This window comes from Labeo rohita, chromosome 8, assembly GCF_022985175.1.
Source record: "Labeo rohita strain BAU-BD-2019 chromosome 8, IGBB_LRoh.1.0, whole genome shotgun sequence".
In the NCBI taxonomy this organism is placed as follows: Eukaryota; Metazoa; Chordata; class Actinopteri; order Cypriniformes; family Cyprinidae; genus Labeo; species Labeo rohita.
In genome coordinates this window covers 7652881-7672822 of record NC_066876.1, presented here as the reverse complement: position 1 = coordinate 7672822, position 19942 = coordinate 7652881, and the positions used below count along the sequence as shown (strand labels likewise).

At 35.2% G+C, this 19942-nt stretch overlaps 2 protein-coding genes across 6 annotated transcripts in view; both read left to right on the top strand.

Moving 5' to 3' along the window:
- The window catches only part of LOC127169353 (rhamnose-binding lectin), a 94162-nt gene that overhangs the window by 39627 nt on the left and 34593 nt on the right, over positions 1 to 19942 (top strand). The window contains exons 1-6 of one of the 5 annotated variants that reach the window (XM_051116661.1): positions 18143 to 18242; positions 18397 to 18432; positions 18677 to 18721; positions 18819 to 18948; positions 19078 to 19187; positions 19270 to 19314. The exons of 1 other annotated variant lie outside the window; for it this stretch is intronic. In XM_051116661.1, coding sequence (XP_050972618.1) covers positions 18212 to 18242; positions 18397 to 18432; positions 18677 to 18721; positions 18819 to 18948; positions 19078 to 19187; positions 19270 to 19314 — 397 coding nt within the window. In that variant the 5' untranslated portion in view covers positions 18143 to 18211. Of the gene's footprint in view, positions 1 to 18140; positions 18243 to 18396; positions 18433 to 18676; positions 18722 to 18818; positions 18949 to 19077; positions 19188 to 19269; positions 19315 to 19942 lie in introns of those variants that run through there. 3 more of the 5 variants (XM_051116662.1, XM_051116663.1, XM_051116659.1) reach the window with 3 other exon arrangements.
- LOC127169347 (GTPase IMAP family member 7-like) lies at positions 7 to 5532 on the top strand. The gene is made up of 3 exons (XM_051116646.1): positions 7 to 409; positions 2350 to 2384; positions 2759 to 5532. The coding sequence occupies exons 2-3, from the start codon at positions 2378 to 2380 to the stop codon at positions 3853 to 3855; spliced, it is 1104 nt and encodes a 367-aa protein (XP_050972603.1). The 5' UTR covers positions 7 to 409; positions 2350 to 2377; the 3' UTR covers positions 3856 to 5532.

The following is a 19942-nucleotide window of genomic DNA, read 5'->3' as shown; positions in this document are numbered from 1 at the left end:
TGCATTTAGAATAACTTTACATACTCTAAAGGCTGAGGAAAATCTGTTGTGTTGGATTGTCATATAATGGCTTATACAACCTATGAGACTTGGATCTACCTAGATACACATTACAGTTTTGTAAAAAGCCAGTGATTAAAAAAACATAGCAAAATGATTGGACAAGCAGCTATATATATATGTTTTATGTGTGTGTGTGTGTGAGAGGAAACCTCTGCCCTCCTCAGTTTTTGTAGCTTCTTTTATTCTATTTATTCTTTTATACTGTCTTATTATTTTTTTTAATAAAAAGTCAATGAAGCAAAGATAAATAGCCATTTTTGAGTGTGTGGCACAGACATCCGACTGCACCAGGACTGGGTTTATTGGACTGCAACAGCATCAGAAGAATTGTAGACACGTCTACTAGGTTCGAAGCTCTTCCTTTTGTTCTTCCTTCTAACCTACTAAGAGGTTAAAAGTTCAAATTTTGTAAATATCTGCATAGATGCTTGCAATGACAGCAACTTTTTGTATAGTAATTTATTTATTTTTTTTTACTTTGTTGATTACCAAAGTACAGCGGGGTATTCCAGAAAGCAAGGTTACTTGTACTTTACCACCATTTTTACTTTGGAAAAAAAAAAAAAAAAAAAAACTTGCATTGATCTGGAATGCATTCTGCAGCATTCCAGATCATTTTCAGCACACTTTATAGAGTGTAATCAGCCTAGGCTACCAATATTTTTAGCAAAGCTCCCCTTATTATTCAACAGCCTTCCATACTGGTAATGTAAAACTGTCATGCGGACAGACCTGAGACTAAAAAAATATTCATGTAAAAAAAAAACAACTTTGCCTTTGTTTTCTCTTTCCTTAATCCCCCCCAGAACTATTCTGAACAAGACCTGAAACTTTGCATTACTAGCACGTCCTGTGTTTATTTGCCTCTTTATGATGAATCACTTGTATTCCTCAATTGTAAGTCGCTTTGGATATAAGCGTCTGCTAAATGAACAAATGCAAATGTAACATATATTATAAATTGATAAGTTATTTAGTAATTTGATTGGTACTGAGCATTGAGAGAATCAATTTACTCATTCATTTCTTGCTAACATTTCCTTAAACCTATAGGCCTATAACTAAATAATTAAAACTATAAACTCAGTGGTTAAAAACCCTCTTTAGCTAAATTAGAACTTTAAAGGGGTCATCAGATGCAAAGTTCACTTTTACATGTTGTTTGAACATTAATGTGTGTTGGCAGTGCATGTACAAATCTACCCTATAATGATAAAAATCCATGCAGTGGTTTTTAATTAATCTGTAAAAATAATATCCCCTTTTTCAAATCGAGCTGTTCTCAGATGCCTGTTGGTGTGGCGTCACACAATAGTTGATTGACATGAGCTCTTACCTTAGAGCCGTCTTAAATCTGTAACAGTTCGACCTCCATTGTTTAGATGCGGTAGCAGGGATGTAAGTTAGACAAGAATATCTCCGATTGAGCGATTGAGGTGTTGTGTTGCTGGATGTAATAATGAACATAGTGGTCGTCATTTACTCCTGACATCTGAGCCGCTGAAGATGCAGTAGATTACGTTTGTTTGTGAAGGGAATGGGCCTCCTGATCTACATAAATGCGTCTGTGTTCGTGCAAATCATTCGTGATCCAGCTTCACTTACAGCAGAAGTGAGTATAAGTGTTTTTTATGAATCTTTGCGATCGCCTTTCCTAATAATGTGCTAGTTAGCAAGTTTAGCAGCTAAATGCGGCTAAAGTAAACAGGCTTGTCACTCCACAGAGAGAAGAGAGGGGCGGGGTGAGCAGAGCTCATTAACATTTAAAGCAACCTTGACCAGAACAGGATGATTTTTGCAGAGCTGATTTTGACAGGGTAAAAAGGGTGTTGTTTTACACTACCATTGATTATAGACTTTTCATTAAGACCCTAAAGAATCATATCAACTTGTGGAAAATGGGCATCCGATGACCCCTTTAAGATAATTCAGACTTTAGCTTCTTACAATTAATTTCATGTTTATTAGACTTTTGCACAATGCGTTATTTCAAACCAACTTTACAGAAAATGCTATTACATATACAATGTCATTGGGCCCTAATGAACAGTGGAATGTAGCATAAATTGGGAAATCTCCTTTAATTACTCTCTCACTTAAATGCTGTTTGCAGTATTTTTTAAATCATATTTTCAACTTGTGTGATACAGAAATATGATAGTTTTGAGATTTGTTGTTGTCTGACAAATTACATTATGCTTTATGGAATATATGACTGGATGTTATTATCTAAGAAATTTAGAAGCACTGTCAATAATGCCCTGAATATTATTTTGGACATTGCAGAAATTCAGCTTAGCAAAGGACAAGCACAATGAGAGGTAAGAAATGACAGTTAATAAAACAAAGGCTAGAATCAAATCTGTTTCATAATTTTCTTTATCAGTACAATATACTCTTAAATATAAAAGTGCTTTAAAATGTTCTTCACAGCGACGCCATAGAAAAACTATTTTTGGTTCCACAAAGACCCATTCAGTCAAAGGTTCTTTAAAGAACCATCTCTTTCTTACCCTTTTATAATCTGAAGAACCTTCTTTCACCACAAAGAACCATTTGGAAACAGAACGGTTCTTTGGATGTTAAAGGTTCTTTATGGAACCATTTAGACAAAAAAGGTTCTTCTATGGCATCGTGAAGCACCTTTATTTTTAAGAGTGTACTCATCACTAACCAGAGTGTCTTTTTCAATTAGAGTCTAAACCTGAAAGAAAAATTGTACTTCTTGGAAAAACAGGAGATGGCAAAAGCAGCAGTGGAAATACAATTCTTAGTAAAGAAATCTTTACAACTGCATCTTCACCAGAATCTGAAACAGATAAAAATGCAACAGGATCTGCGGTGGTTGGTGGAAGAAAAGTGACAGTTATTGACACACTTGGTATCTTTGACACACGGATTGAGGAGGAGGTCATCAAAACTGAGATCGTTAAATCCATTATTGAATGCGCTCCAGCTGTTGATGCCTTTGTCATTGTTCTAAAAGTTGAAAGGTACACAAGACAAGAAATGGAGATTCTGGATAAAATTGTTGAGTATTGTGGAGAGGAAATCTTTAAACATGCCGTTTTTTTATTTACTCATGGTGATGATCTGAATGGTCAAACAATTGAACAATTTGTTCAGAAAAGTCCAAAACTACATGAGCTTGTTGATAAATGTAGAGGTCGCTGTCACGTCATTGACAATAAACACTGGACTGACTGTCATTTAGGGTACAGGAGCAACAAGGTTCAGGTAAAAAATTTGCTGGACACCATCGACAAGATGGTGGAAGAGAATGGCCAGTACACCAATGAGCTATTGTTAAATGTAGAGGAAGAAATTCAAGAGGTGATGAATAGTATGCTCCTAGTTAATTTGTCTACAGAAGAGAAACGAGAAGTAGCGAATAAGATTGCTGTCATTAGGTTTGCAGGAGCTGCTACCGGGATGCTGATTGGAGCTTTTCTGGGCATCGGTGTCGCAGTGGCCTCTGTTGTGATTTTATTCAGGGCAGCCAAATTAACAAAAGTATTCAAAGCAATAAGCATAGGGGTAACTGCTGCAGTGGATGCAGGAGTAGCAGTGGAGACAGGAGCTGGTTCAGGAATCGCTGTAGGTGTCATATTGGGAACTGCTGCTCTTGCAGGAGCGATCGGAGGAGGAATCACAGGATACAAAGCAGCAAAAGAAGCTGACTCTGTGCTTGATGCCATTAAGATTGCAGCTGAAGTTAATTTAGAAAATGCAAAAGACGTTGTTAAAAAGGCAGAAGAACTGCCTTCCAACGTTTATAAGAAGTTTCAATAGAATATAAATGAAATACAACTATTTGGCGAGCAGGCCAAAAAGTTTCTTCTTACGTTAACTTAAACATTTTCTTTAACTGTTTAGCATTAAATCATAAAGGATGTTTGCTAAAATTGATGGATGTGGTACAGACCTATTTAGAAAATATTCTACCAGCCACCACTGGTGTCAGTTGATGCTTCAACAAATATTACTAAAGTCTGTTGCTTGCTTTTGAGTGGACTTATTACTAATATACATTGGTTTTTAAATGGATTTCCTCAATGATTTGATTTCCTCAAATGATCTGAGATCTACTAAAGTAGATCTGAATTACTATATGCAGTACCATGTCATGTATGTACTGTATGTCACATACATGACATGGTACTATATGTAGTTATTCAGATCTACTTTAGTTTTTACCTACATTTACACAATTCATAAAATATAATTCAACATATATGGTTAGTTATGAAGACATGTTCATGTTGTAATTAGTTATGGGCAACTCATGACGCTAACTGTTGATCTTAAACTTTTCAAGCATGTTTAGCTTAAACTGATTTTGCGTGTGCCTTTTATTACTAGTGACTGTTCAGGTCTCAAAGCACATTTGTATTTTTCTTTTTCTTTTTTTGTAATAAGTATACAAAGTTAACGGCATAATTTTTTTTCAGTGTTTCTGCATATTCGTTACATGGGGTCATGTGTCAAAATTACAGCGCATACATTCGAATTAGTTGTTAGTTGAACAGTGGGCTGCTCAGTTAGCACAGCTGCTAGCCTCCCAGCTACAAATTTTTCATGTTCTGTTAATGTTTTCAGTGGCAAGTTTTATTTAACTTCCCAGAATGTTCTGCTAAAAGGTAGGATAACATTCTAAAAATGTTTATTGATAACATTGTTAGAACATTATCCTCTAACATTCTAATAAAGCTTCCCATCACATTAGATGTGGACTTACATTGCTCAGATGTCAAATTTTGGTTGATGTCAAGCTCCAGCATCATTAAGTAACTCCAAAAACGGCATTACCAGCTTCACTTATTATAAACCAGATTATTCTGTCATACATTTACACAAGTTTATATTGAGATATACAGAGGTTTAGATGTTGATGTCTGTTTGAAAGTAATAGCTTGGTTTAATGGCACCATTATGGCAATAAGCATTGTGCAATTTGTAACTTTTGTCTCAATATATATATATTTTTTAATTTAATTTTTTTTGGCGTAGTAGATAAATAATGTCTTCAGTAAAGTCTTACATTAACTATCACTCTGTATGTTTGTTGGTCGTAACAGTCTCTCCTGCAGTGGTTACTAACCCTGGTCCTGGAGTCCAATCCAACACTGCGCATTTTCAACCCAACCTATCATCAATATATATATATAAATAACATGACTTTACATTGTCCATTTGTATGTTTCCAATTGCTCCAATTAACTTTGGTGGAGAGTATGCGTCCAAATACCATGCATCATTTTCAATGGCAATGATGTCACCAGGCTCAGTTTGTCCATTTACATGATTGTCATACATCTTAAAACAGGTAAGTGAAGTCATATTGTTACATGGGGTCATGTGTCAAAACGACGGTGCATGCATTCAAATTAGTTGTTAGTTGAACAGTGGGCTGCTCAGTTAGCACAGCTGCTAGCCTCCCAGCAAGAAATTTTCTGTTAATGTTTTCAGTGGCAGGTTTTATTTAACTTTCCAGAATGTTCTGCTAAAAGGTAGGATAACATTCTCTAAAAACATTCTAAAAATGTTTATTGATAACATTGTTAGAACATTATCCTCTAAGATTCTAATAAAGCTTCCCATCACATTACACTGTTAAAAACTGCTGTTTAAAAACAGACAAATTTTGACAGCAACATGCTGTTTTCCATTAAAACAGTGCATTCTGGGTAACATGTCATTTTCAAAAAACAGCTTCCTGCTATATATTGTGAATTAACAGTGTATAAAGTCCACACACTGCGTTTCAAATAATACTCCAACTGTCTGTTCTCTAAGTGCGTTTAGTAACATATTCACTTCCAACGGAACTTAAGTTCTACAGCTCATTCTATTTTTTCACCAATATTCTACCAGCCAAAAAATAAAGATATACAAACAATTTTATTTAGAACATCTAAGAATCCTATTCCACTTACCTCAAGAATCAGCATATGAATCTCAACAATGGTGACAATCTAAAAAAATCAAAAGCTTCATGCTGCAATGCATGCTGGGTACCAGCACAGTACAAAACTCACCCATGACTCCCAGCATGCATTGCAGCATGAGTAAATTATGCCAATAGGATCTGACTGCAGACTTGTACTTGCACTCTCAGACTTGCACTCTCAAGCCTTCTACACACTGCACGATTTTAGCAATCCAGTAAGATTATTGCCGATCACACTGTGCGACAAGGGTCTAATAAACTTGGGTACAACGTGCATGTAAACTGTACGATGATGACACCTATTGACTCATAGGCTACAACACAAGTTACTATAGAAAAATATAACATCATCAGCATGCGCTAGTGGTAAACAAAAAGAGCATAATGAATCATACTTTGGCAGTTGTAGTTTTTATGTGTGCTGACAAAATTGGAAGCAGCGAAAGAAGAAGGAATAAGAGCTTGAGGTAAGCAGTTTTAAGTTTTAGCGCCATGTCGCATTTATTTCATATCGTATTTTTATTGGAAGATCAGTAAACGTTGGTCAGTGGCAGCACACACATCATTCGATGATCAGGCGAATTTCTAAAACTGTCAGAAAATGATGGTAGGCTATCTTTGCTCACAAGACCACGATAAAGGCTGTCTTTGAACCTCTCTCACTGTACGACATAGGACCGCAAATTAGGAGCCACGATTGTTTCACGATGCCAATCTTTTGTCTGCGACAGCCGAAAATAGGAGATCTCCAAATGGGGGCGGAAAATCCAAAACGAGGTGGGAGCTTCAAAATAGGGCGTGGCTTCCCCCCACTGATAGACAGGCACATGACACTTATGCGCTATTTTTTCCCCAATCCACTTCAGTGCAAACTCCGCCCAACAGCTGATTCTAAATGTTTTATTGGTTGTGTCAATCACAGTGTTGATTTTCCCACACTATGCTACAAACAATGCTAAGCCCTAAATCTACCCCACACCTGACCCTAACCTTCACCAGTGAAATTGACTGCACGGTGGGATTGGTGCTGAATAGCATGGTGGATAAACAGTTAATAAAATAATGCGATATAAGATCGCCGGGCCATTCCGTAACTCCCCAACTGGACCTCACCAGACAATGGGACATTTTTATTTACACTCAGCGTCACTACAGCCTTTGACCCTGCAAGTTTCAAGTCCCTGGATGCCCCTGTTTCTTAATACAAACCTTAGCGCTGCGCTGCGACGGCTCACGGGAGATTCCCGTTAATATCATTAAGCAGAGGTTCTAACTCCAGTCCGTATACACCACTGGCCCCAAGCTTTGGGCTCTGCTCTCACTGAGCATATTTATTTATGTAGCATATTTTATTTTATTTTATTTTAGATCAATCTCGACACGAATCATGCGTTTTGCCAAAGGAGACAAGACACTGTGGTGGTTAACTGTCACACCAATTTTTTTAAAGCAGACATAAAAATGCACTATCCAGACTTAAATTTTTTATAATTTTTGAATGAAAACATTTTGTAATGTGATTTTGATGTACATTTTCCGTGGTACTGAAATGTCTGATTTTAAAATGCCTTTAAAAGGATGAATTTTGAGATTTTAAGTTTTGAGCTGATAATAAATTTCTTATGGCTGATAAATAATTTCTTATGATTTCTAAAGCGAGAAAGGGAAAAGGGCAACGAAGAAAGTCTTTTGTGACAAAGGTCAGAACTCATGTTATGATGTAGATTTTATAAGTTGCATTCTTGACATATATTAATCTATTACTTTTCCTACATAATTTCTATCACAAAAATATGGTAAAATATCTATTTAGGAGTCTTAGACCTTTCCAACGATGTATAGTTTGTCATGATTAGATAAGGATTTACTTGTAATATCTTGAAGTAAACTTAGGCGTCCCACTGGGGGGGGTGACAGTTAAAGGGTTAAATGATTAAAACTAATGTCGCAAATTTAGCTCAAAGGGAAATGTATATAAATAATTACAATTAATTATGATTAATTACAATTATTTATATCAGCTGCCAGTAGTAACTGTAGCAGAATTAATTTTCCATCACCTAATCTGTTCACCCAGCGAACATTCAGTATAATTTTTATATCAACTCTAAGAAATTATATTTTCTTGGCCACAGAAAATAACTTTCTTAAAGTACCATTGCATTAGAGCACGTAGCTCGAATCAGAATCGTAAAGGGACATTAATTTGCAAGGCAGAATCAGAATCAACACTCATGTAATTTGTGCACAAGAGTTTTATTAACGAAGGATTAACACATAACTAATCTAAACAAACAAACATGAAATCACTCATACATGGGGGAAGGGTCAGTGAGAAGCAGTTAGAGAGAGACAAGGAAATAAAGCTGTGAAAAGAGTCAGTTAACCACCTGAGTGAAACCATCAGTGCTGTCTACAGCTTATACTAAACCTCTGTTTTGTTTAGTTAAATGTAAGATACTTGCATTGCCTTGGTCGTTGAACAAGTGTCCAAATGCAGTCTCGGCTGAAAGTCTTGATGGTTTGGAGCAGTGGTGGTTTTGGAATCGTGATCACGTTCTTCCGGGTCTGAAGAGTGATGAACTCCAAAGATGTTCTGACTCTATGGTGACTGGGAGTTTCTTCCCATGTGAAAATTGAAGAAGAACCAAGAGCTGAGAGGGACCCAGCTGAAGTCCTGTAATCTTTGGGGAATGGAAAGACAAGGCCGCAAGGCCTGGTGCGTGCTTAGGGAAGTCCTGAAGAGGTGACTGAGGTGAGTCATGAAGATGAATTCCAGGATTGAGTGGAAATGTCTGGCTCTTTGTGGTCGAGAGCCACAGCTCTGTATGTTGGGGCCTGTTGGGCCCGCCGGGCACGCCCTGTGCTGGCTCAGGCTTCCCGTGGGTTCCTCCACACGGACTGCAATCGGAGGGTTTTGCAGAAGAGAGCAAAGTGAAGAGAGAGTGAAGTGAAGAGAGAGAGGCGATCAATCGTTTGATGCCTTTAAGCTCTCTGGAGGCTGTGCCTCCAGGAGGTCCACGAACCAATGGTAACTTTCACCTTTGGAGGGAAAGTTTATGACTCTTTGTCTGTGAGCATGGTATTTTGCATATGTAATTCGATTGGGTGTTGATGCAAAAACTAGTAAGGTTTCTTAAAACACTAATATGTTGCATAGGTATCAACATCTAATTTACACCATTTTTTAGATAATCAAAATACGAATTCAAAGAGACCAAACATGGCATAGGTGGGTTATACGACTAGTCATCTATCATAACGCATGCATAAAACAGTAGAAAGACAAATAAAAATACAACAGACAAAATTAAAATACAATGCAGTAATACTGTACACAGTGACCTGGGCTATGTGCGATAGGAAGGTCAAAGAAAGGTTTGTGTGTGAATGAATAGGAAAGAGTCTATTTCTACAGGCATTGTGCCTTTCCTATAGAGAAATGTAGCATGGGCAAATGTGCATTCCTCTGGGCAATAAAACCTCTTATCAGATAGCAGCCTGGCAACTGAGCCCTTTTGGGGTGTTAGTTGCTTTGGGGGGGTTGTCTCCAGAGCTCCCGCATATAGCTGGCTTGTTGGGTTTAAAGACTATTTGTTAAATGTAACAATTAATGTATGTCTGGTTGGTCCAGATGCTACACTAATTTAGTACAATACCATCCCAGCTAGAAATGTTTCACGTTCTGGGAATGTTTTTAGCGGCAAGTTTTATTTTAGTTCACAGAATGTTCTGCTAAAAGGTATGATAACATTCTCTAAAAACATTCTACAAATGTTTATTGATAACATTGTTAGAACATTATCCTCTAACATTCTAATAAAGCTGTCTGTCACACTAGATGTGGACTTACATTGCTCAGATGTCAAATTTTGGTTGAAAGTGAAAACCCAACCTTTGTTTGATGTCAAGCTCCAGCGTCATTAAATAACTCCAGAAACAGCATTACCAGCTTCACTTATTATAAACCAGATTCTATTGTGTTCTCTACAAACTTAAAAGCAAAAAAATAAAAAAATAAAAAAATAAATAATTTGTTGGACTTGGCACTTCATCTGGACTGAAAGACCCTGGATTGTTAATATTGTTGTGCAGACACACTGCCGCTCAAACGTTTGGGATCAATACGATTTTTAATGGTTTTTAAGTGATTTATTTGATCAAAAATACAAAAACAAACAGTAATATCGCAAAATGTTATTACAATATAAAATAATGTTTTTGTTTTTTTTTATTTTAATATACTTTAAAATATAATTTATTTCTGTGATGCAAAATTAAATTTCCAGTATCATTACAGTCTTCAGTGTCACATGATCCTTCAGAAATCATTCTAATATGCTGATTTATTATCAATGTTGTTAAATTTTTTTGGAACCTATGAGACTGTTTTTCAGGAATCTTTCACTAACACTTGACTTCACACTACTGTTCAAAAGTTTGGGGTCAGTAATTTTATATTCTTTCTTTGTCTCTTTTTTAAAAAGAAATGAATACTTTTATTTACAAATGTTTTAAATTAATAAAAAGTGATAGCGTAGATTTATGATTGGAAATATGATTTTGTGTATTTTTGATGAATTTTTGAAATATTCAAATCTATTTAACTTCCTGGTCATGTGACCCGACCTCATCCACAGTTACAGATGGCGATCAACGAGAGTAGCTGAGAGCAGCTGCGGGTGGAGTTGAAAACGGAGGCGTCAAGTCGGACACTTTCTGCTCTCATTAGTGAAGTGCTCGTGGTGTTGCATGCACTATCACAGATGAAGTGAATTAAATGCAATATTTATCAAATACACAGACTTTTCAAAAGCATTTTCATGAGCAACAGAAACACGTTTCATATACTGCTTAATACAGCGCCATCTGAACAAAAATAAAAAAAAATAATGATCAACATAAACATATACAATTTAAATACTAATAAAGTGGGGTTATATATGCTTTTATCAGTATTTTATAATAGATCTGACTCAATATAACATTGCGACTACAGTAAAAACACTTTTAATGTTCTAAAAACACAGATTGGTGAGTATTATTGGATTTGAGGATGTTAGAATAAACCCGAAACACATGTGATCGTTGTCGTCGATCGTTGATTGACCCCTTTAATCTACTTTCGTTCTACAATAATACACTCTTGACATTTGTCATTAAAATAACGCTGTGGCGCATAAACAGCACACATAACACTCACTGCCAATAGAAACCAATTAAAAATAGGAGCCTCTCACTGCAAAAACACATTCTGTCTTATCAGGGCCTTAATAGTTCACCGCATTTTATACTCTTGTTTGGCTACATATATATATATATATATATATATATATGAGACTACCGATTATACTGAACAAAACCAGGTAACTACTCAGCATATAACCAAAATCATGCAATGAACTTTTTTCTAACTGTTTTTTACATAACACATTTAGTTACAGCAGCTGAACTAAAAACCAAAGCGTCAGATTGCCCAACTAATGCATACGCTCCTCACCGTAATGGTGACATCAAACTAGGCTATTACTTTCAAACAGACATCAACATCTAAACCTCTATTAATCGCAATAAAACCTTTTGTAAATATATGACAGAAATAAAGTCAATCTGGTTTATAATAAGTGAAGCTGGTAATGCTGTTTTTGAAGTTATTTAATAAAGTAGGAGCTTCATCAAATAAAGACTGAGTTTTTACTTTCAACCAAAATTTGACATCTGAGCAACTTTAGAGTCCACATCCAATGTCCAATGGGAACCTTCGTGATTAAATCTTTATTAGAATGTTAGAAGATAATGTTCTAACAATGTTATCAGAAAACATTTGTAGAATGTTTTTAGAGAATGGTTTAGGAGAATATTCTGGGAACTAAAATAAAACTTGCCACTGAAACCATTAGCAGAACACAGCATAATGTTCTCAGAACATTCGTAGAACAAAACATTGTTAGCTAGGTTGGCAATACTGCATAAGTCAATAAATGCCAATAAAACTCACTTGAGTTGAACTGAAATGAATTGAGAGAGAAGGAGAGAGAGAGAGAGACTGATTATTAGAAACAAACTTTATTTAAGAAGTCGTTTCCACTGAATTATATCTACAAAGGTTCTTTATTGTTTACTGTTTATTTTATTTAAAGTTCAGCTGTGCTAATTGTTAAAACAGCATTTTAGTGTGGTATACATTAACTTTATACATAAGTCATTTCCACTGAATTATATCTACAAAGGTTTTTTATTTACTGTTTTCGTCATTTCTTGTTTCAAATATGAAATAAAATTCATCCTACAAACATAAAAAGCCTCAAACAATACAAAATACTAATGCTAAACTTAACTTAATACTAAATAATATATATATATATTTTAAATCCATATCATTCATTAATTTATAGTACCAACATTCAACAACAATTCCAGCTTTTAAAAAAGCCTTTAAAATAAGTACTGCATCAAATTACCATGCGAGTTGAGATGAGAAAAATGTTTATCTAACTTGCGTATAATGGGGCATGTTGTTAAAAAGTGCAGTACTGTTTACACTTCATTTTGTGTGCAGCACATTTGGCATTTTCTCAGGACACTTCTGTCATTAAGAAAATAAAGGTATTTGCTGTTTTGGATAGCCCGAAAATTATACAAGGATGTTTTTAACAAGGTTAAGGAAATAGGGGAAAACCAAAGATTCTTTATCAAATTTGACTGTCACATCAGACAACAGACTGTATAAACACTGATCAAATTACCAGATTGTGCTGATTGTGCATTAGTGATGAACACCTGCTGTTATTGAGAATTACAGAGGATCAGATGTTGATGTTTTATTGGTTAAAATGATGCCACCATCAGGGAGATCAGTATTTGTTTTAGTTGGACTCTTGACTCTTGACATCCTGTATCAGACCTTTCTCTAATAATGTATGTAATTTTATAAAACAGAGTGATTAGTGATTAGTGATTAGACACTTAATTATCTTATTAATTTATCTCTTTGAAAGTCCCACCCCACCTGCTCAATTGATTATAAACTAGGACTCGACATTGGACTCGACACTGGACTCGGACACAACACTACTTGCTAGGTTTTATTAAGTTACAGCCACTTTCAAGCCAGTAAAACAATTCACTTACTGCTTTGAGTGACACTTACTTAAAATATTCAAGTAGCCACAAAGGAACCAATAACATTAATAAACCAGTGAGAGGCAGCAGTGCACTAATATGTTGCTAATTTGCAAAATAACAACAGCAGAAGAGGAAAATCACTTTTTTGAGGTGGCAATTGTTGATCTGCCATTATAGTGATTAATGTTCCCTTTTCGCTGGGCACTTGGAACTTATAATTTTCTTTTTATTGATGCAGCAATGCAACATGAAGTCATAATTTTTTATTTCAAGGGAAAAAATAAGTAGACTGCTTTAAAGTAACCTTCTATTTCTTATCTTCTGACTGGCTTTATTTTGTAATTCTTTTGTTAATGTGTTTTTTTTTAAATTCATTAATAATCTTTGACAATTTCATTGTTTTTTATAAACACTTTCAGAAACATTATTGTGTTGAGACAATCCTTTAATATTTGTGGTGATGTGCTCAAGTGTTACAACAATGGTAACAATTCAATTTTAATTATTTTTATTAATTGTGACAATAACCATTATATTGTTTTATTTTCTCTTTTTGTTATGCTACTACTGACACAAGTCAGTAAATAAAATTAGCAAATAAGAACAACAACAGTAAAACAAAGCAATTGCATAATTTATTCATGCCGCAATGCACTCTGGGAGTCAGTGAGTAGCTATACTAAAGGTGCGTTCACGCCATATCGGAGTTCCCGTAATTACGAGTTTCCAACTTGTAAAAAGCGTTCACGTCCTCGTAGAACTCGTAATAACAACTTGTGAACTGGGAGTCTTCTGAGAGCTGCTTGTACCACATGACCACTGTACCACCACAGGCTCTGTTTAGGCGTTGATAGTGTTGCCATAGAAAAGCATAATTCCGACTCTGAGGAGCTCCGAGTAGAACGTCACATGTTGTCATCTCGAAATTACGGTAATTACGACATGGCGTGAATGCAGCATGAGTCAAGTGTAAGCCTATAGTAAATGATTAAGTACCCCCTACAGTTCTTTTTTAGTTACTAGAACTCTTGTGTAAGTAAACTATACAAACTAAGCATTTGTCAGTACAACATACTATTCCTATTTCACTTTACTTAGTTTTTTTAAGGCAATCGGTTTGCATGCTTTTTTTTGCATGCTTTTTTTAAGTAAGCCAACTAATTAGATTTTACAGTGTATGATTTAAGGCATAATTTTTACTTTTTAAGTCATATTTTTGCCTTTTTATCTCGTAATTATGACTTAAATATGTCATATTTTCTGATTTTTTTTTTAAGTGGCAGAAATGGGCTTCCATACAAATTTGTTTATAAAGTCATTAAGTCAATTTCAACTTAAATCATAATTTTGACTTTGTAAGTCATCATTTTATCTTCTTAAGTCATAATTTCAATTTAAAGTCATAATTTCAACTTTATATGCCATAATTTCAACTTTTTTATCTTGTAATTATGACTTTTAAAGTCATAATATGAACTTTTTATCGCATAATTGTGTATTTAAGTCATAAATATTTCATAATTTACACGTTTTTAGGCATGATGTGGCGTAAATGGGCTTCCATATAATTTTGATTTTTTCGGGCATGAATTTTTTCTTACATGGCGGAAATGGGCTTCCGCATGAAGTAGTTTCGCATAATTTTTTTATTATTATTTCCTAGAATTTTTATTTGTTACACTTTTATATGTAATTGACCCATACTTTCAGATGAGTTTAGTGAAGCATTTGAGGAAAAGAAAGAATGCTTTATGAAGCGTGAGATAAGATAAGTGAGATAAGACTGTATAAATACGGATAAACCTTGAAATGTGTAAGGCAAACAGAAACTGGATAAACATGCAAAACAGCTACACTGTAAACATGAGAAAAAAACTATGCAGTGTTTGCCAGAACATGGTGAGGATATTACAGGTATTATGGGAAGCATTTTGGTGGCTGTATACAGTATTTTATTTAAAGTTCAGCTGTGCTAATTGTTAAAACAGCATTTTAGTGTAGTGTACTTTAACTTTATACATACAAGTTGTTTCCACTGAATTAAATACCATAACTGCAGTGGTAATTTCGTCAACGAAGACAACAACGGAAAATATTTGTTAACGAACATTTTTTCTGTGACGAAGACAAGACGTTGACGAGCTAAAACTAATATCTGATGATAAAAAGTATGAAGAAATTTATGCCACCTCTTCGTTAACAAGAGGAGACCTGACGACAATGTTATTTGAGGACTACCGGACGCTGAAAATACATCCTATAGGCTTACTGTCCTCTTTCAAAATGTTCGTCTCTGTCAATAGGTTGCAATTGGATAATGGGCGTTTGCATGTCTAGTCTCAGCATTGCAGCCGTAAAGGAAAGATAGGTTACCAAAATGTGAACTTGAGATCTAAAGCAATGGCCTCTGCACCTGAAGAGCTAGGGATAGAGTCACCAGATGTCCTGTTTTCCCCGGTAGTCACAATTCGTCGATTAACTTAAAGTTAGTGAAGGCGGTAAAGGCGGCATCTCGCTTATAGACACACACCAGAATTGCGCTTTCTCACGCAGTCTCCACTTCTTCTGTTTTCAGACAGCGCGTGATCAATTCTCAGTGCTCAGACGCACACACAGTAGTCCAAATATCTACTATGTTGAGTATCCCACGTAAAGTATGTAAGTTATGGCTTAAGTGAACATAAACAGGTGGGTAAAAACTGAATGTGTCAGTATTACATGCATGCCTTCCGTCTTACAGGGACGGCATTCCAAATACCTATCTGTCTAACCAACAAAAGACTAATGTTAACCAACAAAAGATGTTAAATAAATGTATAGCCTACATGTTAATTAAACTTACTGTATCTGAAAAATTAGGTTAATTTGTATCTCTAGTGTATTAGTCTTATTGTGCCTCTTATTCAAAAATGATAAATTATATATATACAGTGCCCTCCACGAATATTGGCACCCTTGATAGTGGAAATACCTGTGGAAATAGATCTGCATTGTTTATCCTTTTGGTCTTTAATAAAAAAAATCACAAAATTCTAACCTTTCATTGAAGTAAAACAATAGAAAGTGTGAGGGAAATATCATTTTTAAATTATTTTTTTTTCTCTAGTTCACGTTGGCCACAATTATTGGCACTCAATTATTGCAATGTTCTTGTGCCACGATAACAGCTCTTCTATAATCTTTTCTCCTATAATCCCTGATGAGTTTGGCGAACACCTGACAAGAGATCAGAGACCATTCCTTCATATAGAATCTCTCCAGATCCTTCAGATTCCCAGCTCCATGTTGGTGCTTCTCTTCAGTTCACCCCACTCATTTTCTAAAGGGTTCAGGTCAGGGAACTGGGACGGCCATGGCAGAAGCTTCATCCCACATAGCAACTGACATGCTCAAGCAAGCAGTTATACTCGGCCCAAATGCAGCAAAGAATTACAGCCCTTGAGTGGCCCAGATCTGGACTACAGACATGAGCCACACATGAGCCATAACTGGCCTAAATCTCAGCCAAATACTAACTTATAACCAGCCCTGAACTGCGCCAGAACAAGTTTTAATAGTGCTACCCCCAAGCAGCCACTGAATCAAGGTTAAAAATAGTTGGTTTGTCAGTGTTAATGACATTGAATAAATATAACTTTTGCTCCCGCTATTAATGTTACAGTTTTTTTTTTTTTGTTTTTTTTTTTTTTGGCATCAGTAATGACATTCATTCATTATTTATTGCCACTTGACATCCAATAACAGCAAAACAATCTAAATTAACTTAATTTTAAAGTGTCTCTTTTTAATAGCATTTTTGTATGTTTTGTTTTGTTTAGTTTCATCTGACCATAGAAGTCCTGTTTGAAGTTCTAGTCATGTCTGACAACTAAATATCCTGGAGTTTGTTTTTGGATGAGCGAGCAGGATTTCTCTTGAAACCCTCCTAAAAACATGTGGTGATGTAGAGACTATTTGAATTTTTTTTTTTTAGACTTTCTGGCCCCAAGACTCAACTAATCTTTGCAATTCTCCATATGTGATCCTTGGAGAGTCTTTGGCCACTCAAAGTCTCCTTCTCACCATCCATTATGACGATTTAGACACACGTTCTCTTCTAGACAGATTTGTAACATCTTTAGTTGATTGAAACTTCTTAATTATTGCCCTGATGGTGGGAATGGGGATTTTCAATGCTGTAGCTCTTTTCTTACAGACACTTTCTCACTCTTTTGCAACAGGAAGTCATGGCTGGACAATTTCATGTTCCCAGTCACCCTGCTGTAAAAAAAATAAAAAAATGGGAATATACTTCAGAGATATTTTACTCATAAGAATTTCTAGGGGTGCCAATAATTGTGACCAACGTGAACTGGAGAAAAACATTTATTTCATAATGAGATTTTGTCCTCACTTTCCACTGTTTTACTTGGTTAGAACTTTGTGAATTTTTTGAATGAAAGATCAAAAGGATAAACAATGCAGATTTATTTCCACAGCTGCTTTTTCTCATATTAATCAAGGTTGCCAATATTCATGGGGGGCACTGTATATAAAATAACAACTAATAATAATAAGTACTCCTTATTCCATACTGTTAAACGGATAGTTGTCATAATTTATTCAAGTTTTCCCAAATTCAATCCTTGATTCAAATTTATCATAAGCTTTTATTTTTGTCTAAAGAATTAATGATTATTTTTGTTTGAAGTCTAAAATAGTTACCAAAATAAATGCTGGTAACTTCAGTTTGATTAAAAGTAATGACTAAAAGTTGACAAAAATACAATGAATTTTTGTCGACTAAAACTAGACTAAAACTATGAAAGACTCAAATGACTAAAATGTGACTAAGACTGTTAAGCATTTTAGTCTTAAGATAAAGACTAAGACTAAATAAAAAAGCCGGTGTAAAAATATGTGAAATGTGTGAAGATATTTGTACTCGTGTCCAGGAAGTTCCTATGTAATAATAGTAAGTATTTGCTCAACCTTAAATTTTTTACACGGATGTCTTTCCATTCAAAACAGACCATATAAATATGAATCAGGTCAACAGAAGCTACATACACCTTTGACAGCGACAGCAGAACCATGTTCTCTCTCAGTGTCCTCCTGCTTACCTGTAAGTTTCTTTTATCTAAATAAACTGAAAAATCAGATGCACAGTGAATACTGTGAACAGCTCTTTTCTCAGTTGGTTTAGGATAACGTAAATGAGTTTAAGATTAGCATTACACATGGATTTTAATCATTTATCTTCTGTTGTTGTCTTACAGTGATGCTTCTGAACTCCAGATTGCTGATATCTGCAGGTATTTAATTTGTCCATGAACCACATCAACAATCAGCAGCTAAGCAAATGTTACTAGACCTAGTTGTTGCTTGCGTTAGTGGGTTTTGTTATACTGTATATCATTACTTTTCACTACTGTTATTATTATTATTTAGTATTCCCAATGTAGTATCGAGTTTATTATTCTCTACCTATTGTTTGTTAATCTCACCTTGTTACAAATGACAAATAATACCTTAAAGCTGCAGTCTTTAATTTTTCAGAGACTGTAATTACATGTGATGGGAATGTCCAGCATCTCAGTTGTGGTAAGATGTTTTACAATCAACTAAAGTTATTTACTGATACTATTGCTATTATTGTTGTTGTTTTAACAGTAGTTCATTATGATGTTCTTCTGTTCAGATACTGGTGTGATCAGTGTACGATCAGCGACGTGTGGCCGCACAAGCAGCCTGATTTGTAGCGTTGGGCAACCACCATCTGAAACATCTAATACTAAATGTTCAGTGGATGTTCCTGCAGTCTCTAAACGGTAAGACATTTCCCATTGTCTTTTTGCTTGTGATTCCAGACAGAAGAATTATGGGTAGAATTATGCCTCTGTTGTTTACTCTACTTACCAGTATATATTTCATTATATTATGTCTTTATTTTTAAACAGGTGTAATGGATTGAGACAGTGTGAGTTAAACACTCAAGGACTTGCACCAAGAGATCCATGTTATGGCACCTACAAGTACTACACTACCAACTACATTTGCATCCCGGCAGGTTTGGCTTTTTTCTCTCTCTTCCTCCAATTTCTGTTCTTTATCATTTCCATCGCTGTGAATGTCTTCTGTCCTTCTTCCAGAAACAAGTGTGACCTGTCATTATGGATACAGTTATTTGAAATGTGGTGAGCAGTTTTTCCACATCTTTCGCTTTGTTTCGAGACATTGTGTGACATGGATTACTTTAAGTAATGCTATATTTTTATCTCCATGTAGAAAATGGTAGGATTCAGATAAATACTGCAAACTATGGACGTACAGATAAAACCACCTGCTCTGAAGGACGTCCATCTGAACAGGTCCAAAACACCAACTGCTATTCACCTAATGCACTGTCTCTTGTGTCCAAAAGGTAGGTAGATAAATAGATGGAAACATTCCCAAAACATCAGCACAAAGATGGTATTTATAAAATGTTCATGGGATGTTTTTTTATGATCTTTGGATGTTAATCCTGGAATACACAAGGTACATATTTCTGCATGTTTCATCAGAAAACTTTCAAGTCTGGTAGTGTATGATCCTCTGTCGTGTAGTGTATGATGCACATTTTCCCTTTGCCACTAAGTGCCTAGTGTTTTAAAATAAATCTGTTCAGATTTTAAAAGTCATATAGTGTATTCCAGGCTTTAGTCTAACTTCTACAAATGTTACTACTTGTTTAGAGAAAAAAAATGATAAAATGATCAAATTTAAAACATTCTCTTAATTTGATTTGCATAACAAAGAAAATGTTTTTGAAACATTTAAAAC